This window comes from Glycine soja, chromosome 16, assembly GCF_004193775.1.
Source record: "Glycine soja cultivar W05 chromosome 16, ASM419377v2, whole genome shotgun sequence".
Taxonomy (NCBI): domain Eukaryota; kingdom Viridiplantae; phylum Streptophyta; class Magnoliopsida; order Fabales; family Fabaceae; genus Glycine; species Glycine soja.
In genome coordinates this window covers 32,425,489-32,445,778 of record NC_041017.1, presented here as the reverse complement: position 1 = coordinate 32,445,778, position 20,290 = coordinate 32,425,489, and the positions used below count along the sequence as shown (strand labels likewise).

At 31.8% G+C, this 20,290-nt stretch overlaps 1 protein-coding gene and 2 long non-coding RNA genes across 6 annotated transcripts; 1 reads left to right on the top strand and 2 right to left on the bottom strand.

The window, feature by feature from the left end:
* The first annotated feature begins 2,319 nt into the window (after positions 1-2,319).
* Positions 2,320-19,893, top strand: LOC114390677 (putative pentatricopeptide repeat-containing protein At1g12700, mitochondrial). 3 transcript variants are annotated; one of them, XM_028351510.1, is made up of 3 exons: positions 2,320-2,794; positions 17,882-19,156; positions 19,609-19,893. In XM_028351510.1, exons 1-2 carry the CDS (start codon positions 2,362-2,364, stop codon positions 19,117-19,119), a joined length of 1,671 nt encoding a protein of 556 aa, XP_028207311.1. In that variant the 5' UTR covers positions 2,320-2,361; the 3' UTR covers positions 19,120-19,156; positions 19,609-19,893. The 3 variants fall into 3 exon arrangements, with proteins under 3 accessions (XP_028207311.1, XP_028207310.1, XP_028207309.1); XM_028351509.1 differs by lacking the exons at positions 17,882-19,156; positions 19,609-19,893 and adding an exon at positions 4,697-5,079 and having other exon boundaries at positions 2,320-4,068; XM_028351508.1 differs by lacking the exons at positions 17,882-19,156; positions 19,609-19,893 and adding an exon at positions 4,612-5,079 and having other exon boundaries at positions 2,320-4,068.
* LOC114390682 lies at positions 2,711-17,971 on the bottom strand. Its single transcript, XR_003661997.1, has 2 exons — positions 17,847-17,971; positions 2,711-2,759 (listed from the first exon to the last, which is right to left on the bottom strand). It is a non-coding gene; the product is annotated as an uncharacterized LOC114390682 (long non-coding RNA).
* On the bottom strand, positions 12,938-15,576 carry LOC114390681. Of its 2 annotated transcripts, none has more exons than XR_003661996.1 (4): positions 15,159-15,576; positions 14,506-15,084; positions 13,819-14,202; positions 12,938-13,313 (listed from the first exon to the last, which is right to left on the bottom strand). It is a non-coding gene; the product is annotated as an uncharacterized LOC114390681 (long non-coding RNA). The 2 variants fall into 2 exon arrangements; XR_003661995.1 differs by having other exon boundaries at positions 13,861-14,202; positions 15,159-15,575.
* Positions 19,894-20,290: the final 397 nt, after the last annotated feature.

Sequence of the window (20,290 nt, the reverse complement as noted above, 5' to 3'; positions counted from 1 at the left end):
GATATTATAGTTAATAATTTTTGTATCAATAATTAAAGTGTGACGACCAATATTAAAAATAAAAAAATATGAACTTATTAGTTAAAATTGAAAAAAAAATCTTATAGAAATCAAATATGAGGTTAACTTGCAAAGATCAATTTCATATTTAAGTTATTTTTTAATTTCGTGATCAATTTTAAATGTGTGTCTCACTCAAAAACTTACTAAAGTAATTCAATCTAATAAGGATTACAATATGAATAGGAAGAAAATGAAAGTGTTATTAGAACAACGTGACTTTATTGATGTGATATCCAAATTAAAAATTTGATAAAAAAGTGGCCAAATAAATTCATAAACCCCTTTCACAACCATTAAACCAAATTTCAAATCTAATTTGTTTAGATCAAAGTAGGAAAGTAACACATGAAATTAATTAGCTTCTATATGCGGAGCGGTATAAAGCAGACCCCATTGAATCATAAGCCGCTTGTTGTTGCGAACCAGGTGCACTCGAGTATGAACCATATCAAGTGGAGTTCTTCGGACGAGGGAGAATAGTTCTCAATTGTGATGGAGTTGTTGCATATAGAGGGAATAAATTTGCTTGTGGGGGAGTTTTTGCGAGACCATAACGGTGCTTTCACTTTTGGTTTTGGTGCAAATCTTGGTGGTTGTTCTGTACTCACTGCTGAATTAAAGGTTATTCACATTGTTCTTAATTTAGTGCTCACGCATAAAATTACTTACACTTATAAAAAAGTGTGAGAACAAATAAAAATTACGTCCTAAGAAAAACTAACATCTTATCTATGTTCATAAAATCGTTTCAAAAAAGTATTTCACTATGATTACAAGATTATAACACATATCAACTAATGTATCAATCTACCAACCTGAATATCCCATTCAATGATTAGAAGAAATGAGTCAAACAAATATACTTTTCTTTTAATAAAGTGACTTTATTTCACCATCTCGCTTCTTACATCTTCATATGTTGTATTTCTTTACTAATTATCTTCTCTATTTATAGTGAAGATTACCAACTTTAATAAATGAATTCTCTTGAAAATTGAATAAAAAATAATTTCAAATACATCAATTCAATTAAGTTTCATATAGTAAAATCCAATATTTTCTTTGTATTTAAGTTACTTATCTTTTGACTTAAAACTTTACATCGAAAAATTAGAATTGATTCTAACTCTCTTTTAGTAGTGAAGCTTCTCTCTAAAGGTTGTTGCATGTTGCACCCTTCTTATAATCTCATCATGGACATTCTTTCAGTTTTCAGGAATCTGGGAATGGTTACCTGGAATCACATCTTTAGAGAAATTAATCAAATAGCATATGGTATGACGTAGCATGAGATGGAGGAAGATTTTAATTTTCATGTTTTTGATTTTGTTCCTAGCTTTGTGTTAGGATGCTCTTAGAGCTTATATAGTTCAGATTTTTTTTTCTCCAGAGGCCTTTAGTTTCTCTGGATTGTGTAGTTAAAAAAAAAAATATAAACCACCAATGTTGATCACCACATTTGGATAGCAAACTTGTTTCATTCATCCAACCTAAAGCAATGTAAACAAGAACTTCACATTTAGATGGTGATTCTATTTTGTAACATATCGACCCCACGAAGAGCATCCCCTTTTAAATGAATAATAAATTGTTTGATTTATGGAACGAAATTAACTTATCTGAATTTTTAGTTCAACAGTCTATAATTTGGTTGGAAGTGGGTAACATATTGATCGTTAAAATGATATAAAATTAAAATTCAGTCATCAAATTTGAAAAAAGCATAATAAATTTGTCTTATGAGCCAGTTTCATTCGTTAATTCAAACGTTTGTATCCATTATGAGATATCTAGATCCAGTTCTCATTGAAAAAATATCACATGTATTATTTATTCTAATTTATTGACGTATTGATAATGATTTAATTATTCAATTTAAAATTTTATTATTATTTTTTTAGTTTAATTTACAAACTTAATAATTTATTATCATTTTGATGTTCGAACATAATTATTTATTGTTATTTTGATTTTTGAAATTAATCTCATTTTAATTCTTGAGAACATTTTTAATTAGATCTTATGTTGTAGATCAATTATTAAGCTCAGAGATTTAACAATAGGATATCACATTTTTTATATTTAAGAATTAAATTTTAATTTTTTATTTATGGTGCAGTACATTTTCCGAAATCAAAATAAATATCGTATGCTTTTATTTTATTAATGATTATTTATTAAAATATTTTAATGTGCAGGCAAAACTTAATTGGCTGTGTTTATCACCTCGTGAATATTATTGCTCTCTATCAGTTTCACATAAACCAACCAAACAAACACAATCCATTCAACACAACAATGTCATTCTCGAGAAGGTTAAGCTCTTCTCTCTCTCCTTCCATTCCCAAATTTCCTCCTTTTCTTCCAAATCCCACTTTCCTTCCTTGCTTTCATTCTCAGCCTTCATCCATTGATAATATTGTTGTTGATGCTGTTTGTCAGTTCAATAGCATGCTCCTTGTGCGTGATACCCCACCCATCATGGAATTTAACAAGATTGTGGGATCTCTTGTAAAGATGAAGCACTATCCCACTGCCATTTCTCTTTTTAAACAAATGCAAGTCAAAGGAATCGAGCCAGATCTTTTTACTTTGAACATCCTCATCAATTGTTTCTGCCACTTGGGCCAAATGACCTTTTCTTTTACTGTATTGGGCAAAATTCTAAAATTAGGTTATCAGCCGAATACCATAACCTTGAATACACTCATGAAAGGTCTGTGTCTCAAGGGTGAGGTCAAGAAATCACTGCACTTTCATGACAAGGTCGTAGCACAAGGATTTCAGATGGACCAGGTTAGTTACGCAACCCTGCTCAATGGACTATGTAAAATAGGAGAAACGAGAAGTGCCCTCAAGTTGCTGAGAATGATTGAAGACAGATCAACTAGGCCTAATGTGGTAATGTACAACACCATCATTGATGGCTTATGCAAAGATAAACTTGTAAACGAGGCATATGATTTATATTCTGAAATGGATGCCAGAGGAATTTTTCCTAATGTTATCACTTACAGTACTCTAATCTATGGCTTTTGCCTTGCGGGTCAGTTAATGGAAGCATTTGGTTTATTAAATGAAATGATATTGAAGAACATCAACCCGAATGTCTATACCTATACTATATTGATGGATGCATTATGTAAAGAAGGAAAGGTGAAAGAAGCCAAAAATTTATTAGCTGTGATGACGAAAGAAGGAGTAAAACCTAATGTTGTTTCTTATAATACTTTAATGGATGGGTATTGTTTAATTGGTGAAGTGCAGAATGCAAAACAAATGTTTCACACTATGGTCCAAAAGGGAGTAAATCCTAATGTTTACAGCTACAATATAATGATTGATAGATTATGTAAGAGTAAAAGGGTGGATGAGGCCATGAATCTCCTAAGAGAAGTGTTGCATAAAAACATGGTTCCTAATACAGTGACCTACAGTTCTCTTATTGATGGTTTCTGCAAATTAGGGAGAATTACTTCTGCTTTGGATCTTTTGAAGGAGATGTACCACAGAGGTCAACCAGCTGATGTAGTCACCTACACTTCCTTATTAGATGCTTTATGCAAAAACCAAAACCTTGACAAGGCAACTGCACTATTCATGAAAATGAAGGAGCGGGGAATTCAGCCAAATAAGTACACATACACGGCACTTATTGATGGATTATGTAAAGGTGGAAGACATAAGAATGCACAAAAACTTTTTCAACATCTCTTGGTTAAAGGCTGTCGTATAAATGTCTGGACATATAATGTCATGATCAGTGGGCTTTGTAAAGAGGGCATGCTTGATGAAGCATTGGCCATGAAGTCAAAAATGGAAGAGAATGGTTGCATCCCCGATGCTGTAACTTTTGAAATTATTATTCGTTCTCTGTTTGAGAAGGATCAAAATGATAAGGCTGAGAAACTTCTGCATGAAATGATTGCTAAAGACCTATTACGTTTTAGGGATTTTCATGGTGAGCGATCTCCAGTTACAAATAAGTTATTGTGAATTTTCATGGTGAGTGACCAATACTATGGACATTTCATTTGATTAAAAATCATATGCTGGATCATTTATTTTGGTATTGTAACAATAACTTTCATTTATTTATTTATTGTTTTAGTGTTTGTGTTGTCATAACTCATACCTACATTTTTTCTTCCCAGTGTACTGTCTACCTGTCTTGTCTACTTTTAAGGTTTTGTTCAGTTACTGCTAATTGTTAGTGTTTAAAAGGGCGAGCCCTGGTGCAGCGGTAAAGTTGTGCTTTGGTGACTTGTTGGTCATGGGTTCGAATCCGGAAACAGCCTCTTTGCATATGCAAGGGTAAGGCTGCGTACAACATCCCTCCCCCATACCTTCGCATAGCGAAGAGTCTCTGGACAATGGGGTACGAAGTTTTTTACTGCTAATTGTTAGTGTTTCAGATAACAAACCAAGCTGAAACAGACATGTTATTTGAAATGCCTTAACTTTTATAGTTGACTCTATTCACTCCTGATTATAGAAAGTATAACTGAATCCTGTTTTTATCTGTTTATTTCTCTGGTCTTTTTGTAGAAATGGAAGATTTAAAACCTACAGCATATTTGTTTGCATCATCTAAGTTGTCTTAGGTTTTAAGGTTGCTGATGGTTTCCTCCAGATCATGGGTTATAAATTAATGGGAGCTTCTTGAAAGGACAGAACTTATTCTGGTAGTACTGATCAGGATTGTGCGTTCCGGAGAGTAATTTGTTGCTGCTGGTTTCCTGTACTTTTTATTTGAGAAGAATGAGAATGATAAGGCCGAGAAACTTCTGCATGAAATGATTGCTAAAGGCCTGTTGTAGTAAGAATAAACCTAGGGAAGATGCTTTCCAACTAGAATTTAAGTTATTGTGCATTTTGATGGCAACCTACCAATTTTTACTCTCTATCACATTTCATTTGATTAAAAGTCATGCACTGTTTCTTTTATTTTGATATTCTACTTGTACCAGTAACTTTCATTGATTTTTTTATGGATTGTACAGTTTTTCTTTCTACTGTATTGTCCAGCTGCTTCATCTTTAATTTGTTTTTCTGTTCAATGGCTACTAATTCTTAGTGATTCAGATAACCAACCAAGCTGAAACTCTTGTTATTTAGAATGCTTTATCTCTTATAGCCGACTCTATTTAACCCTGATTAGTGATTATTGAAAGTAGAACCAGATTTTGTTTTTTGCTGTTTATTTCCTGTGGTCATTTTGCAGACAAGGAAGAGTTAAAATCTAAAGCATGTTTCTTTGCATCATTTGAGTTGTCTTAGGTCTTAATGCTGCCGATCTTTTCCTAGAGGTCATTGCTGCTATATTAATTGGAGCTTTTTAAATGGTTAGAGCTTATTTTGGTTGTACTCATTCAGGATTGTGCACTCTGGTGATCATCTAAAATTTTCATGTTTTAAATAATGAATAAGAGATATGAGAAATGGAGGTTCAAATTTATTTATGAGGTTAATACCTAATCCATTCCTTCATTAGAGTTAAGCTTTACTTTGATGTCAGCTGACTTAGAGTCTTAGACTTTAAATCCCTCACTAAAATATGAATATGATATAAACATTAATTGTTTCTCGGTCTGCTGGGCCAGTCATGCTTTCATTTGATCCTCTGTTCTTGTGGTGAGGTGTTTGTATTCTTTCCATTCAGTTTGGATGCTTATTTCTTTTGATATCAACATTAAGGGTAATGATGTTACTCGTTGCTTGAGTTTCTCAGGTCAGATTGACTAAAGCACTCAGAAAGTGCTACGTGGTAATCTTTTGGGCTATAAATTAGCAGTTTACATCATCACATCTTCATTATTTCCCGTTTTCAAGATTTTGTTAATTAAATGTCCCAAGATCAAAGTAGTGTTGTTCGCCGACTTTAGTCTAGTCCTTGCTAACCGCAAAGCTTGCTGAATTCCTTTATTGAATGGTTTCATTGCAGATTTTATTGTTGGAATCATCCCTTTTACTGTGGCTCTGAATAGTATAAATAATTTATTTGAATTATTTCTGAAGCAAGTCAATCTGGATAAGTTCTGCAGTTGTGATAATTTTTCTTATAATTTTGATTTCCTCTTTTAGCACTCGCATTTACTGAGAACCAAACCCTGTACTGATGGCAGAAGGACCTCTTTCCCTCCACAAATGTCCTAGTCAATTTAGTAGGGAAATTCTTTACTTTTAAATTGTTGCTGTCGTTATGTGGTTACACTCTTGCCTATCAGTTTGGTGTACCTGTCCTGCTTTCAGAAAATCCTTGAATTGCTTGACAATGCATTTTTTGAATCTTAGCAACACTTCTGTTACATAAAATTAAACGATTTTTACTGCTTGGCACTAGGATGTTCTGCACATCCACCTGCTATACTCATGTGGCACGCATGACTCCTTCTTCCTGTTATTTTTGTATTTTGTTTTGAGTTGGATTTGGACTTTTTTTGCACCCTAGATATAAATAAACTCTCTTATGGGTTAGGAAAAGGTCCTAAAACTCTTTTTTAATGTAGTGGCTTAGGTTTGAGGATTGTGACTTTCTCATACAATTCGTTTTGGTTTTGATTTCTTTATTTATGTTGTTTTGGGGTACTAACATGCCTATGTTAGCAGCACAATCAGATAATAACTTGGAGCAATCAGATCCACCATAGCATGGATTGCACTCACAAACAGGTTCATGGCCTTTTAGAATAAGACCATCTAAGTAGGCTCTTCCATGTCCTGAGCATGGTATGGCTGCCACAGCCTCTGCTTCTTCTGCAGCTCTACTGCTCCAAGTTGGCTCCCATTCTCCCCTACAAACAAACACGTTTGATGCACACAATAATATTAAAATGAATGCTAAATTCATTGCACTTGTTTTTTTTGCCGTTCTTTTTAATTTGTACGTAGTTTTTCTTATGAAATAGTAATATTCAAGCAATTTCTCGGTGGATCTTTGAGATTTCTGTGAAATGAAGTGACCCATGCCCATGCATTTATTTAGAGATATAGGTTTCACCATAATGAGTTGCATTCTAAATTATTCTGAACTGTTTCAAACAATGACATGGACACAATTTGAGATTAAACGTTATAATGTGATTTAAGTGTTTTTTAAGAAACAATTCTCATTTTAATTCACAGTTCAGTTAATTATTAATCTAGAAGTAATTCTCATTTTGGTTCATAGTTCAGTTATAAGTTAATTTAGAACAAGCTCAGTTTTGTACAACAGTTCAAATTAATTATTATTGAAAAAAAATTAGTTATTTTTTACCAATTCAATTCAACGTCAGTTTAGTACAATTACTGATTTCAACTGTCCCAAACATGTACTACGATGAAACTTTGGTTGATCTGATTGTTCCAAGTTATTATCTGATTGTGCTGCTAACGCCGGAAGGCAAACCCTTCTCATAAATTCAATATATTATTTGAAAAAATGTCTATGAATGTGTTTCAAATGAATTACACGTTACTGAAAGAACAGAAAAGAAATTCAGATCCTAACATTAGGTTAATTACTCAAAGCTAGGTTTTTTTATCATGGATCTTAAAGTGAACTAATTCAAAGTTGGGGAAACCTCTGTTTTAGGATTCTCTTCGGATCTGAACTGCTTCGGACCCTTATCAAATTACATATTTTTAGGTAAACCTCTGTTCTTGCAATCTGTTTCTTGGTGACTTACAATTGCACTCGCTACTAGGCCTTGGAGGAAATTATGTGTTTTGGGATAATTTTTTTATATCAAAGTTAATTAAGTTATTATTCGATGGAAATTTGGAATTCTTACGCGGGGTAAGAAAAAATGGAATCGTGATTAATTAAAACAGATATACACAAAGACATCACATGTGGATCTTTTGTTTTCTAATATGAGTCATTCATTTGAGATAAAATAAAGGATGTAGATTAAAAGTAACTTCTTAAACTTTAAACTAATGGGTCGTATTAAACAACTAAAGATTCACATGTGACCACTTCTGCAACTCTTCCTGTTGATGCTTTTATGTCAGATTTTCTTTTCAAGAAATTAATAACGAGAGCAATTGTAACTTTTAAGTCTCCAAGGAAGATATATCTAGTGCCATAGGAATTATCCTTGGCTTGAGCAACCACTGCTCTTACGTTATTGCAATGCTTTCTAATTTAGTGTAAGCTATCTTGTTTCTCTCTGCATGATCGTAACTGGTTTTGCTCCATTTCTTTGTTTTAAAGACACTTTTTCCAGAATTAATTTAAAACACTAACCAAGGTGCATGTGACATTCCTAAGAGGATATAACACCAAATAGAAGACATTATCCCAATGTGATCATATCTTGGCGGTTCATTTGTTATGCTCAAACTTGGCAGTATTGTACTTCCTATTTCTACTAGTGCAATCACTCATCCAGTGCATGAGGTAGTTCTGCTACTATAATAAACCTAAAAGTCAAAACTTTATCATATTGTACTCCATAGAAATGAGAAAGTAATGGGGAAATAACAATCTGAAATGTTTAAAATTTAGCAGGTACTCTTAATTCAGTATTTTTTTTCCAGCTTATGTAGGGTACATTTTAGAGCACAACATAACATAAGGATAATGTTTTGAGAAGAAAATATCAGACAGCAAAAAGCTATTTTCTTATATTTTGGAATGTAATTTTAAAAATGTGTTTAGAAAAAAATGATAAAAATATAAAGAAAGAAATAATAATTATATGTAATATATAATTGTCAAATTATGCTCTGCTAACTTAATGCATAGCAACAAGCTCTGTATCAAATGTTTCAATGTGAACAATACTAAGCTGCGACTTAAACAGTAAAATTCCACTTGTCAACACCAACTTCCAAGTTTCAAATTCCAATTCTCCAAACATTTCATCGACGGTCCATAGTAAAATGATCAAAAGAAATCACGTTTCAAAATCAAATTAAATATGCTAGTCACCTGGAATGTGAATGAGTTTAGATTTGTTCAACTGCAGTCAAGTGAAAATAGAAGTCAAAGCACAACGAAGTTGTATTAGATTTCAGTTAATTGGGTGGATCGATTCAAAATCATACATTTCAATTATATTCTCAAGTAAAGGACAGTTGAAATGGGTGACACACGGCAAGATATAAATTAAGGACAGTTGAATGTATTTTTCGAGTCTTACCAACACTTATGTTATTTTTATATTTTGTTTTGAGTTGGATTTGGACCCTTTTTGTATCCTAGATATAAATAAACTCTCTTAAGGGCTAAGAAAATGTCCTGAAATTCTTTTTTTATGGTAGCAACTTAGGTTTTAGGATTGTAACTTTCTCTTTCAATTCTTTTTGGTCTTGATTTCTTTGTTTATGTTGTCTTGAGATAATAAATCTGAAATTAAAAAATACATAAATATTAATAAACTAGGTCAAATGATCTTTGGTATTTAAATATTAAAAAATTTCATTAATTAAAAATTATATATTAATGATGTACATGCATATACGCATGCATATCATTTATATATATACTAGTCGGTAACCCGTGCATACGCACGGGTCATTTCGCTAAATGATTTTCGATGAAAAAATTTAAAAAAAAGTATTGTAAAAAAAGTAAAAAGACTAACATTCATATATTATTATTATTATTATCATGTAGGCTTTGGGTTCGTTAAAAAAAGGATGCACTTTGGGACTTTATTATTCAACATTGCCCTGTGAATCCTATTGTTGCAACCCTTGTATGGGCAAAACACTATCATCTTCAGCACCGTCGTTGTTACTGCAGGTTGTCCCAAAAATCAAACCACAAAAAAGCAGACCAACAAAAGTAAAAGAACCGTAATCAAAATCGCAAAAAATAGAATGAAAATCAGAAGAGAACTCTATCAAAAACAGAAAATCCAACACACACAACACATTCCGATTTTCAAAGCAAACTCACTCATTTGATATTGTAATTCTCTTGCTCCATTACGCCCACCAAAGATGCAACACACTTGTTGGGAACAACAACCGTGCCTATTTATTTACGAAAAAAATAAAATAACAAAATAACGAAAACAGAAGATGAATGAAAGTCGAAGAAAGAAAAGATTAACAAAAAGAGAGAGTATTAAGGAAGAAAAAGAGATAAATGGAAGAAGAGAAGATTCGAGATTTGAGCCAGATTATTAAGCGAAATTAAATGGGAAGTTGAAATCCGCCAATTAGAGAAAGACACACACTAGGAACCTCAAAGAAAAATATCTCAATGTTCACTCTCGGCATTACAACATAAAAAAGACATAAAAAAGAGCCTTGAGCTAGAGCATACATAATAATAATAATAATAATAATAATAATAATAATAACAACAACAACAACAACAACAATAAAACTAAATAGAATCCTAATCCAGCTTCCTACAACAACAATAAATTTTATGATTTAAAATGTAAAATTGAAGTATGATATAAATAGTATAAATATATTTTTGGAGGCTCCAATAATTGTTAATAATAATAATAATAATAATAAATCATTTCAGGTATGGGCACAAGTACATCTCTTTTATTAGATAGTTTGTTGCAAGAAGTTGGATTAGGATTCTATTTAATTTTATTGTTGTTGTTGTTATTATTATTATCATTATTATTTTTATTATTATAATTATAATTATTAATTTTCATTTTATATGATGTACATGTTGTGCATGAACATTATTGTTTTTGTGATTCTGATGGTTGTGTGATTATTTGTTTAAAAGGCTGCATTAGGTTCTCCTGAGGACGGCGTCACAACTCGCGAGCTCCGAGCCTCACCTTTTTGGCGACGGAGGTGGCGAGATTCTGACAAAGCGATGAGAGAAAAAGTTGAAACTGCGCTTTTTAGAGAGAGAAGTTTCGTTTTAGTTTTGGAGAAGGAAGAACACGCAAAAATGAGAATAACATGACTACAATTGTAAAGAAGAAAATGAAACATGAATTAATAAGAATGAAGAAAGAAGAGATAAATCCATAGAAGAATAGCATGAAATTTGAAATTGAAGTACCTCTCAAATAGCTTGAACCTTCCATCAAAATAATAATAATCATAATAATAATAAACATGCATAAAACAAAGCACAAAGAAAGAAACTTGTCGACCGGATGTTTTTTCGTGGATTACCTTGCGAGCGGAAAAATCAGAAAGGAAAAAAATAGGAAAGATCAATAAAGAAGGAAAAACATGAAACAAACTAAATAATAATAATAATAATACTAATATTTCCTTTTGCTGCGCCTCCAGTTCTACATCCACCCAACAAAGCATCAATTTATTTTCTTCCCTAATCCTTTTTATTTATTTTCTGATTAGAAAATAAACTAAGAAACTATAGAAGAACAGAGCTTACATGATAATAATAATAATAATAATAATAATAATAATAATAATAAACATGCATAAAACAAAACACAAAGAAATAAACTTGATGGTTGAATGTAATCAAATGTAATAATGACAAAAATATGATACAATGATTCAACAATTAATTACGTGTATATTAATATTTAATGAATTGTTATATATAGTAATCAATTATTATATGCTAATAAATGTAACGAAAGTCATAATTTTTTTTATGCTGAATCATCATATGTTACGATGATTTGATTGGATAACAATTAAAGTAATTAAAAAAATTCAATTGGAATAATATGTATACTATTACTATTAGCATCAACATTGAATAAATTAAATAAATATTAATTGATTACATGTTAATAATTTAATAAATAAATTAATAATAACAATTAAAGTATTATATATTAACCTTAATGATACAATAATTCAAATTCAAATTAGAAATTTTAAAATCTTGCATGATTTCAGTTTCAATTTTATAGACAAAATAAGGAAAAACATGAAACAAACAACTATAACTAAATAATAATAATAATAATAATAATAATAATAATATTGTCTTTTGTTGATACTGTGCCTCCAGTTGTACGTCAACTCAACAAAGCATCAATTTATTTTCTTCCCTGATCCTTTTTATTTATTTTCTGATTAGAAAACAAACTAAGAAATTATAGAAGAACAGATCTTACATAATAATAATAATAATAATAATTTTCAGAGAATGGCAAGGTGGTGGAGTCTTGGGATGCGTGTAAATCAAAGGGGAGGGAGAAGAAGAAGGGGGATGAAGAGGGTGCGCTTGAGGTTGGGTGTTGGGTTAGGTTGAGGTTCATTGGGAGTTGCATTTCTTCAAGATCCAAGGTTGATACCTCGGTTAGTGGCACTGACACCGGCACTTATTATGGTAAATTCATCACTATTTTACTCTTATTTCATGTTTTTATTTATTTGTTTATTTTTATATACTTCTATGGGTTTTTTAAAGTATACATTGAATATTTTCCTTGTAATCAAAGGATCATATTCGTGGAATGATGTTAAAGTTGAAAATATTAATGCTTTATGACTACTATTATGAATAACCTTATGACAGAAACTTGATGTAATGTATAGGATCAAAGCGCCACGAATACAGAGAAATTTATAGTCCTTTCCCGAAAGTTGATATCCAATTCCAAGCTCTGGATTTAATAGCAACTATAATAGAATCCAAATCACATCTTTCTTGTTTGAAAATAGTTGCATTTCTATCCATTTCCAATCAACTTGTTGGTTACTCATGTTTAAAGATAGAAATAAAGAGAAGTAACCCCGTAAAGTAAATAATTATGCTATAAGATTATATAGTTTTTTTATCCGCGCTATAAGATTATATATAATTTGTAGTATAATCAAATTTTAGTGTTAATTTCATTGCTATAACAGATTTGTAATTCCTTTTGGGCTATTGAATAACTATTCAAATGTGTAGTATAAGATGCTAGCAAAATGTGTTTCAACCATAAAGTTAAAATAACAATCACATTTCAGATCACGCTTCTATTGAGAAAATAATCAAGATATTTCAATTTTGATCATAAGGTTCAAATGACATGTTGATGTTCAATTATTCCCTAATAAGTCCCCTAGCTAGCAGCAAATAACTCCAAAAATTAAAATTATATAGTAGTTAGTTAGTTAGAATCAACTAAGCAAATGCCTCTTTAACATGATCTCATTCTAATTCTTCCCTCGTGAATGGAATAGGTGTGGTAGTCCTCTGTGGGGTCAAACCAAAGCATGTGCCTCATCTTACGTCCACCAATCTCATTCTTGTATACATTAGTCTGAATCAAATAAGGCTCTCCTGTTTTGTTCCCCAAAAACTCAAAATCAAGCTCATCTTTTTCTGGCCTTGCACCATTTTCTGAGCACATCTGCAACAATTCCCCACTCATCACAATGGAATCATAGAAACATAGAGGGGAACTCATTAAAAAATAAACAATGTATAAGTGGATAAAACATAGAAGCATTCTCAAAAAAGAAAAAGGCCCTAAATAATAAATAAATTGAAGCCAGTAGTTTATCCTTGTACCATGTAAATATACTAATCATTCAAAATTAATATACATTCTCAAAATTAACAGCAACACACAAAATAGTAAAAAGTTATTCATATTCACAAAACTTATCCATAAAACTCAACCCCTAAAGACAAAAATGATCATTTTTTAAAGAACATTACACATGTCACAACCAATATCAATAATCGTGTTACTAAAAAATGTGTTCCACCACAAACGTTCGAGACAAAAATGATGCAGAAGAAAGCCACAGCAAAGAAGCGGAATCGCAGAGAAGAAAGACAAATAATAATAATAATAATAATAATAATAATAATAATAATAATAATAATAATAGAGAAGAGGCATCATGAACCTGAAAAAGGGATTTTGCATAATCATTGATATTGTTCATTACCCTGTTTTTCGTTTGCACCCTTTTAAACCTTCTCGAGGTATCGTTGCTCCCTCTCTACAATTAAACCGTTCTCAGCAACAAAACATGTAAACAACACTTTCCACTGCTTGGGTTACACAAAAAGTTCCCAGATTGTAAAAAACGGATACAAAATCAGAAAGACACATGGAATTGGGGTGGTGAGACCCATAATTAAAAGAGACAAAAATTGATATAAATCAAGAGAAGTTGTTGAATCAAATGACAAAAAGATAAAGCGAAGGGAATTGAGAGAAACTAATGGAGTCCCAATGATTGCGGCGTTTACGTTGCAGGGGAAGGGTGCAATGGAAGAGTGCGGCCCTGAGAAAGGAATGAAGATTAATAATAACAATAATTAATCAAAACAAAAAAATAACAAAAATTAAGAAAGAGTACAAAGAAGACATGTGTTTGTTCTAAACTTCATTTTTTTGCCCCACTGAACAAAGCAACAATTAATTTTCTACTCTTGCTTTAAAAAAATTGAGATTTTAAGGGTAAAAATGTTGAATCTCAAGTACCCGTGAATCTATTTTAGTTTTTTTTGCTTGTTGCAAAAAAATTGAAACTTTAGGGGTAAAAATGTTGAATCTCAAGTACCTATGAAAATTGAAAGTTACAAACCTTTGCTGATGTGCAGGAATATGATTCAATGTCTGGATACTTCCTCGCGGCTGACGTTGCAAAACCATGGAGCAGCGAAAACTACTTTAACTTGGAGCAACAAAACCAACAAAATAACAAAGAAAGGAACATTCAATAGAAAAAGAATATTCAATAGTTAAGATAGTGTTACTACCAAAAGGAAACAAACATGCATAACAGCAAAGCAAAAAAAAAAACCTTGCCTGTTGGATGCTTCTTCATCATCACGTTGCACAACCACCAAGCTGAAGAAAACTGAAGAAGGAAGAGATGGGTTTTCTCAATAGGAAAAGAACATTCAATAGGCAAGATCAGTGTTACTAACAACAGGAAACAAACATGCATAACAACAAAGCAAAAAAAAAAACCTTTCCTGCTAGATCCTTCTTGTGAGGAAATTCGGAGACGCGTTCCATCTCCATGATTCAGAGAACCACAAAAACTAACAGATGCATCAAACAAAACATAAAAAATCGTCACTTCAACCTTGCGAGGCAAAAAAACATGTTACCTGAAGCAAATATAACCAATGTACGCAAATTTCACCAGATCTACAACCTGAAAAAATAAAAATGCAAGAAAAAGAAGAAGAAGAAAATATCACATATGAGATTTTAGGATAAAAAATTTACCTTGGGAACTCTTTTTCTTGGGCGACGATCCATATAAGTGTGAGGAAATTCGGAGACGCGTTCCATCGCCATGATTCAGAGAACCACGAAAACTCAATTTTGTTATTTTTGCTATTCTTCTTGCTCAACTTCCCATTTTTATGTAACTCTTCATCCTTGATCCTCAAATGACTCATCTAATTCTTGAGGGTGGCTTGGCAGCTATCTCCCGTTGTTGTCTCATATCCCTTATCTCGGTTCATTGGAGAGCATAAAGGGTCGCGTGCACTATAGTTACCGGGTGTTCGAAAGCTGATAGAAGACCTGACCTAATCAAAGAAGAGAACGTCAGAAATATAAAGATAAAAGATAAAAAAAAAGAGGAGAAGATTGAGGAAGAAAAAGAGAAAGAAGGAGAAAGAGTAGATTGAGGAATAGAGAGTAACGTGGAGAAGATTGAGGAGGAGAAATAAAAGATTGAGGAAAGGAGAGTAACGTGGAAAAGATCTAGGAAGAGAGAGGAGAGTTCCGATTATTAAGTAAAATTAAATGGAGAGTTGAAATCCGCCAATCAGGGAGTGACATATGTTTAAAACTGCACATGCAACGCGACACGTGGCGGGGGCAACAGAAAAAAAGGTGAAAAAAATAAAGGGGCAAAAAGACAAAAAAATCAAGGAAATGGACAGGTGTCACAACCTTAGGTAGGGGCATTTTAGAATTTTCCAGGGGTATCTCTTTTATAGATAGTATATAGATATATATTTTAAAATTAATGATATTTATTAATATTTAAATACTTATGTTACATAAAATTAAATGATTTTTACTTGGCACTAGGCTGTTCTACATATCCACCTGCTATACTCGTGTGGCGCACATCACTCATTCTTTATGTTATTTTTATATTTTGTTTTGAGTTGGATTTGGACCTTTTTTGCACCCTAGATATAAATAAATTCTTTTAAGGGTTGGGAAAAGGTCCTGAAACTCTTTTTTTATTGTAGCGGCTTAGGTTTGAGGATTGTGACTTTCTCATTACAAACATATTAGTCGATTAAGATTATTGATATCTTATTTAAAATAATCTTACTATAATAAATAATTAAAATTAATATTATAAAAAATTTGTATCTCATTATCAAAGTCTCTGTCTCTATAATGATAAGTTGTCAATTTAAAAATCAAGAAATTTACCAAATTAACAATTTCATAAAATGATAAATATAATAATAAAAAAGAACAATGTTTTATTAAAATTAAAATTGACCGTATATATTAGACCGAATCTTGGATTGACACATTTATTCACAACTAATTGTGTATATTTATTCAAGTTGTGTTGATTGAGCTTGTGGATTAATTTTAAACTATTTGAAAATTAATTAAATACTCTTTATTTCTTATTTAATTATACTTTTATTTTTTGATAAAATATTAAATAAATGATAATATATATAATAGATATAATAAAAATTAATGTAAAATATCAAATGTTTTATTTACATACCATTATATAACTATAGGCTTAAAAATATTTTTTATCCTTTTATTTTACTTAATGTGTAATATTGGCCCCTTTCTTTTACAATTGAGACAATTGATCCTCTTATTTAAAAAAATCTATAATTTTAGTTCCTTATTTTAAAATATAAATATTTGGTTCCCATATTTTTAAAGATTTGTAGTTTTAGTTTTCGTAATTTAGAAAATCCACAATTTTGGTTTAATATTTAATTTTGTCTGCACTTTATTTCTTTTATTTTTTTACTTTATAATTAATTAAATTATTTTTAATGATATCTTAAATAAATATAATAAGTTTAGGATTTTATTGGAAAAAAGAAAGTAGACGAAATTAAAATTTTTTATCAAAATTACTAATGTTTTGAAATTGGAGAATCAAAGCTCTCAATTTTAAAATGAAGGGACTAAAATTGTGGATGAAGCATGTGAATATCCAATTTTATCCTAATGTATTTTTATATTTTAAATAAAAAATATTTAAAAGATTTTTGAAAAAAAAAAAGAAGAGAAATGATAAAAGATGTGATAGTGGCAAGAAGACATGGTCAGGAGAAGATATTTCAGTTGCACTAGAGCAATGTGATTCAACTGACAAAAAAAAAAAGTGATTACCTAAAGATAAGCTATCACGTCAAATATAGGGTATAAACATAATCAAAGCTGAATATCTCAATTTTATTGTTAGCGCATTGCCCTCTATCAGTTCATGCCTCGAATCGGAGCAAACTGAGCTTTTATCTCTGTTTCACATAAACCAACCAAACAAACACAATCCATTCAACACAACAATGTCATTCTCATTCTCATTGTCAAGAAGGTTAAGCTCTTCTCTCTCTCTTTCCATTCCCAACTTTCCTCCTTTTCTTCCAAACCCCACTTTCCCTCTTTGCTTTCACTCTCAGCCTCCATCCATTGACAATGTTGTTGATGATACTGTTTCCCAGTTCAGTGGCATGCTCCTTGTTCGTCATACCCCACCCATCATCGAATTTAACAAGATTTTAGGATCCCTTGCAAAGATGAAGCAGTATCTTACTGCCATTTCCCTTTCTAAACAAATGGAAGTCAAAGGAATTGTGCCAAATCTTGTTACTTTGAGCATCCTCATCAATTGTTTCTGCCACTTGGGCCAAATGGCCTTTTCTTTTTCTGTATTGGGCAAAATTCTAAAATTACCATAACCTTGAATACACTCATGAAAGGTCTGTGTCTCAAGGGTGAGGTCAAGAAATCACTGCACTTTCATGACAAGGTCGTAGCACAAGGATTTCAGATGGACCATGTTAGTTACGGGACCCTGCTCAATGGACTATGTAAAATAGGAGAAACGAGATGTGCCGTCAAGTTGCTGAGAATGATTGAAGACAGATCAACTAGGCCTAATGTGGTAATGTACAACACCATCATTGATGGCTTATGCAAAGATAAACTTGTAAACGAGGCTTATGATTTATATTCCGAAATGGATGCTAGGGGAATTTTTCCTGATGCTATCACTTACACTACTCTAATATATGGTTTTTGCCTTTTGGGTCAGTTAATGGGAGCATTCAGTTTATTAGATGAAATGATATTGAAGAACATCAACCCGGGTGTTTATATCTATAATATATTGATTAATGCATTATGTAAAGAAGGAAATGTGAAAGAAGCCAAAAATTTATTAGCTGTGATGACGAAAGAAGGAATAAAACCTGGTGTTGTTACTTATAGTACTTTAATGGATGGGTATTGTTTAGTTGGTGAAGTGCAGAATGCAAAACAGATATTCCACGCTATGGTGCAAATGGGAGTAAATCCTAATGTGTACAGCTACAATATAATGATTAATGGATTATGTAAGTGTAAAAGGGTGGATGAGGCCATGAATCTCCTAAGAGAAATGCTGCAAAAAAATATGGTTCCTGATACAGTGACGTACAATTCTCTTATTGATGGGTTGTGCAAATCAGGGAGAATTACTTCTGCTTTGAATCTTATGAATGAGATGCACCACAGAGGTCAACCAGCTGATGTAGTCACCTACAATTCCTTCTTAGATGGTTTATGCAAAAACCAAAACCTTGACAAGGCAACTGCACTATTCATGAAAATGAAGGAACGGGAAATTCAGCCAACTATGTACACATACACGGCACTTATTGATGGATTATGTAAAGGTGGAAGACTTAAGAATGCACAAGAGCTTTTTCAACATCTCTTGGTTAAAGGCTGTTGTATAGATGTCTGGACATATACTGTCATGATCAGTGGGCTTTGTAAAGAGGGCATGTTTGATGAAGCTTTGGCCATTAAGTCAAAAATGGAAGACAATGGTTGCATCCCTAATGCTGTAACTTTTGAAATCATTATTCGTTCTCTTTTTGAGAAGGATGAAAATGATAAGGCCGAGAAACTTCTCCATGAAATGATTGCTAAAGGCCTATTAGGTTTTAGGAATTTTCATGGGGAGTGATCTCCAGATACAAATTAAGTTATTGTTAATTTTCATGGTGAGCGACCAATGTTTATTGCGTTTGATTGTTTGATAGACTACGCTATGGACATTTCATTTGATTAAAAATCATATGCTGGTTAATTTATTTTGGTATTGTAACAATAATATTTATTTATTGTTTTAGTGTTGTCATAACTCATACCTACATTTTTTCTTCCCAGTGTACTGTCTACTTGTCTCAGTCTACTTTTAAGGTTTTGTTCAGTCACTGTTAATTCTTAGTGTTTCAGATAACAAACCAAGCTGAAACAGACATGTTATTTGAAATGCCTTAACTTTTATAGTTGACTCCATTTACTCCTGATTATAGAAAGTATAACTGAATTCTGTTTTCATGTGTTATTTCCCTGGTCTTTCTGTAGAAATAGAAGATTTTAAACCTACAGCATATTTGTTTGCATCATCTGAGTAGTCTTGGATTTTAAAGTTGCTGATGTTTTCGTCCAGGTCATTGCTGATAAATTAATGAAAGCTTCTCGAAAGGACAGAACTTATTTTTGTTGTACTCATTCCGGATTGTGTGTTCCTGTGAGTTTGCGTCTGGTTTCCTGTACCTATTATGTTCTTATGAGGCCTTGCTGCTTCGATGTTGTGAGTGACAATTTTGCCGTGTGTCACCATTCCAACTGTCTTTTACTTGAGAATATAATTGAAATGTATGATTTTGAATCGATCCACCCAATTAACTGAAATCTAATATAACTTCGTTGTGCTTTGACTTCTATTTTCACTTGACTGCAGTTGAACAAATCTATACTCACTCACATCCCAGGTGACTAGCATATTTAATTTGATTTTGAAACGTGATTTCTTTTGATCATTTTACTATGGACAGTCGATGAAATGTTTGGGGAATTGGAATTTGAAACTTGAAAGTTGGTGTTGACATCCAATGCTTATATATCCCCATAGTTCCAAGTGGAATTTTACTGTTTATGTCACAGCTTAGTATTGTTCTCTTTGAATCATTTGATACAGAGCTTGTAGCTATGCATTAAGTTAGCAGAGCATAATTTGACAGTTATATATTACATATAATTATTATTTCTTTCTTTATATTTTTATCATTTTGTTCTAAACACATTTTTAAAATTACATTCCAAAATCTAAGAAAATAGCTTTTTGCTGT

Excerpts from the sequence above, each read along its gene's own strand:
- LOC114390677 (XM_028351509.1), top strand. The coding sequence starts at position 2,362 with ATGTCATTCTCGAGAAGGTTAAGCTCTTCTCTCTCTCCTTCCATTCCC.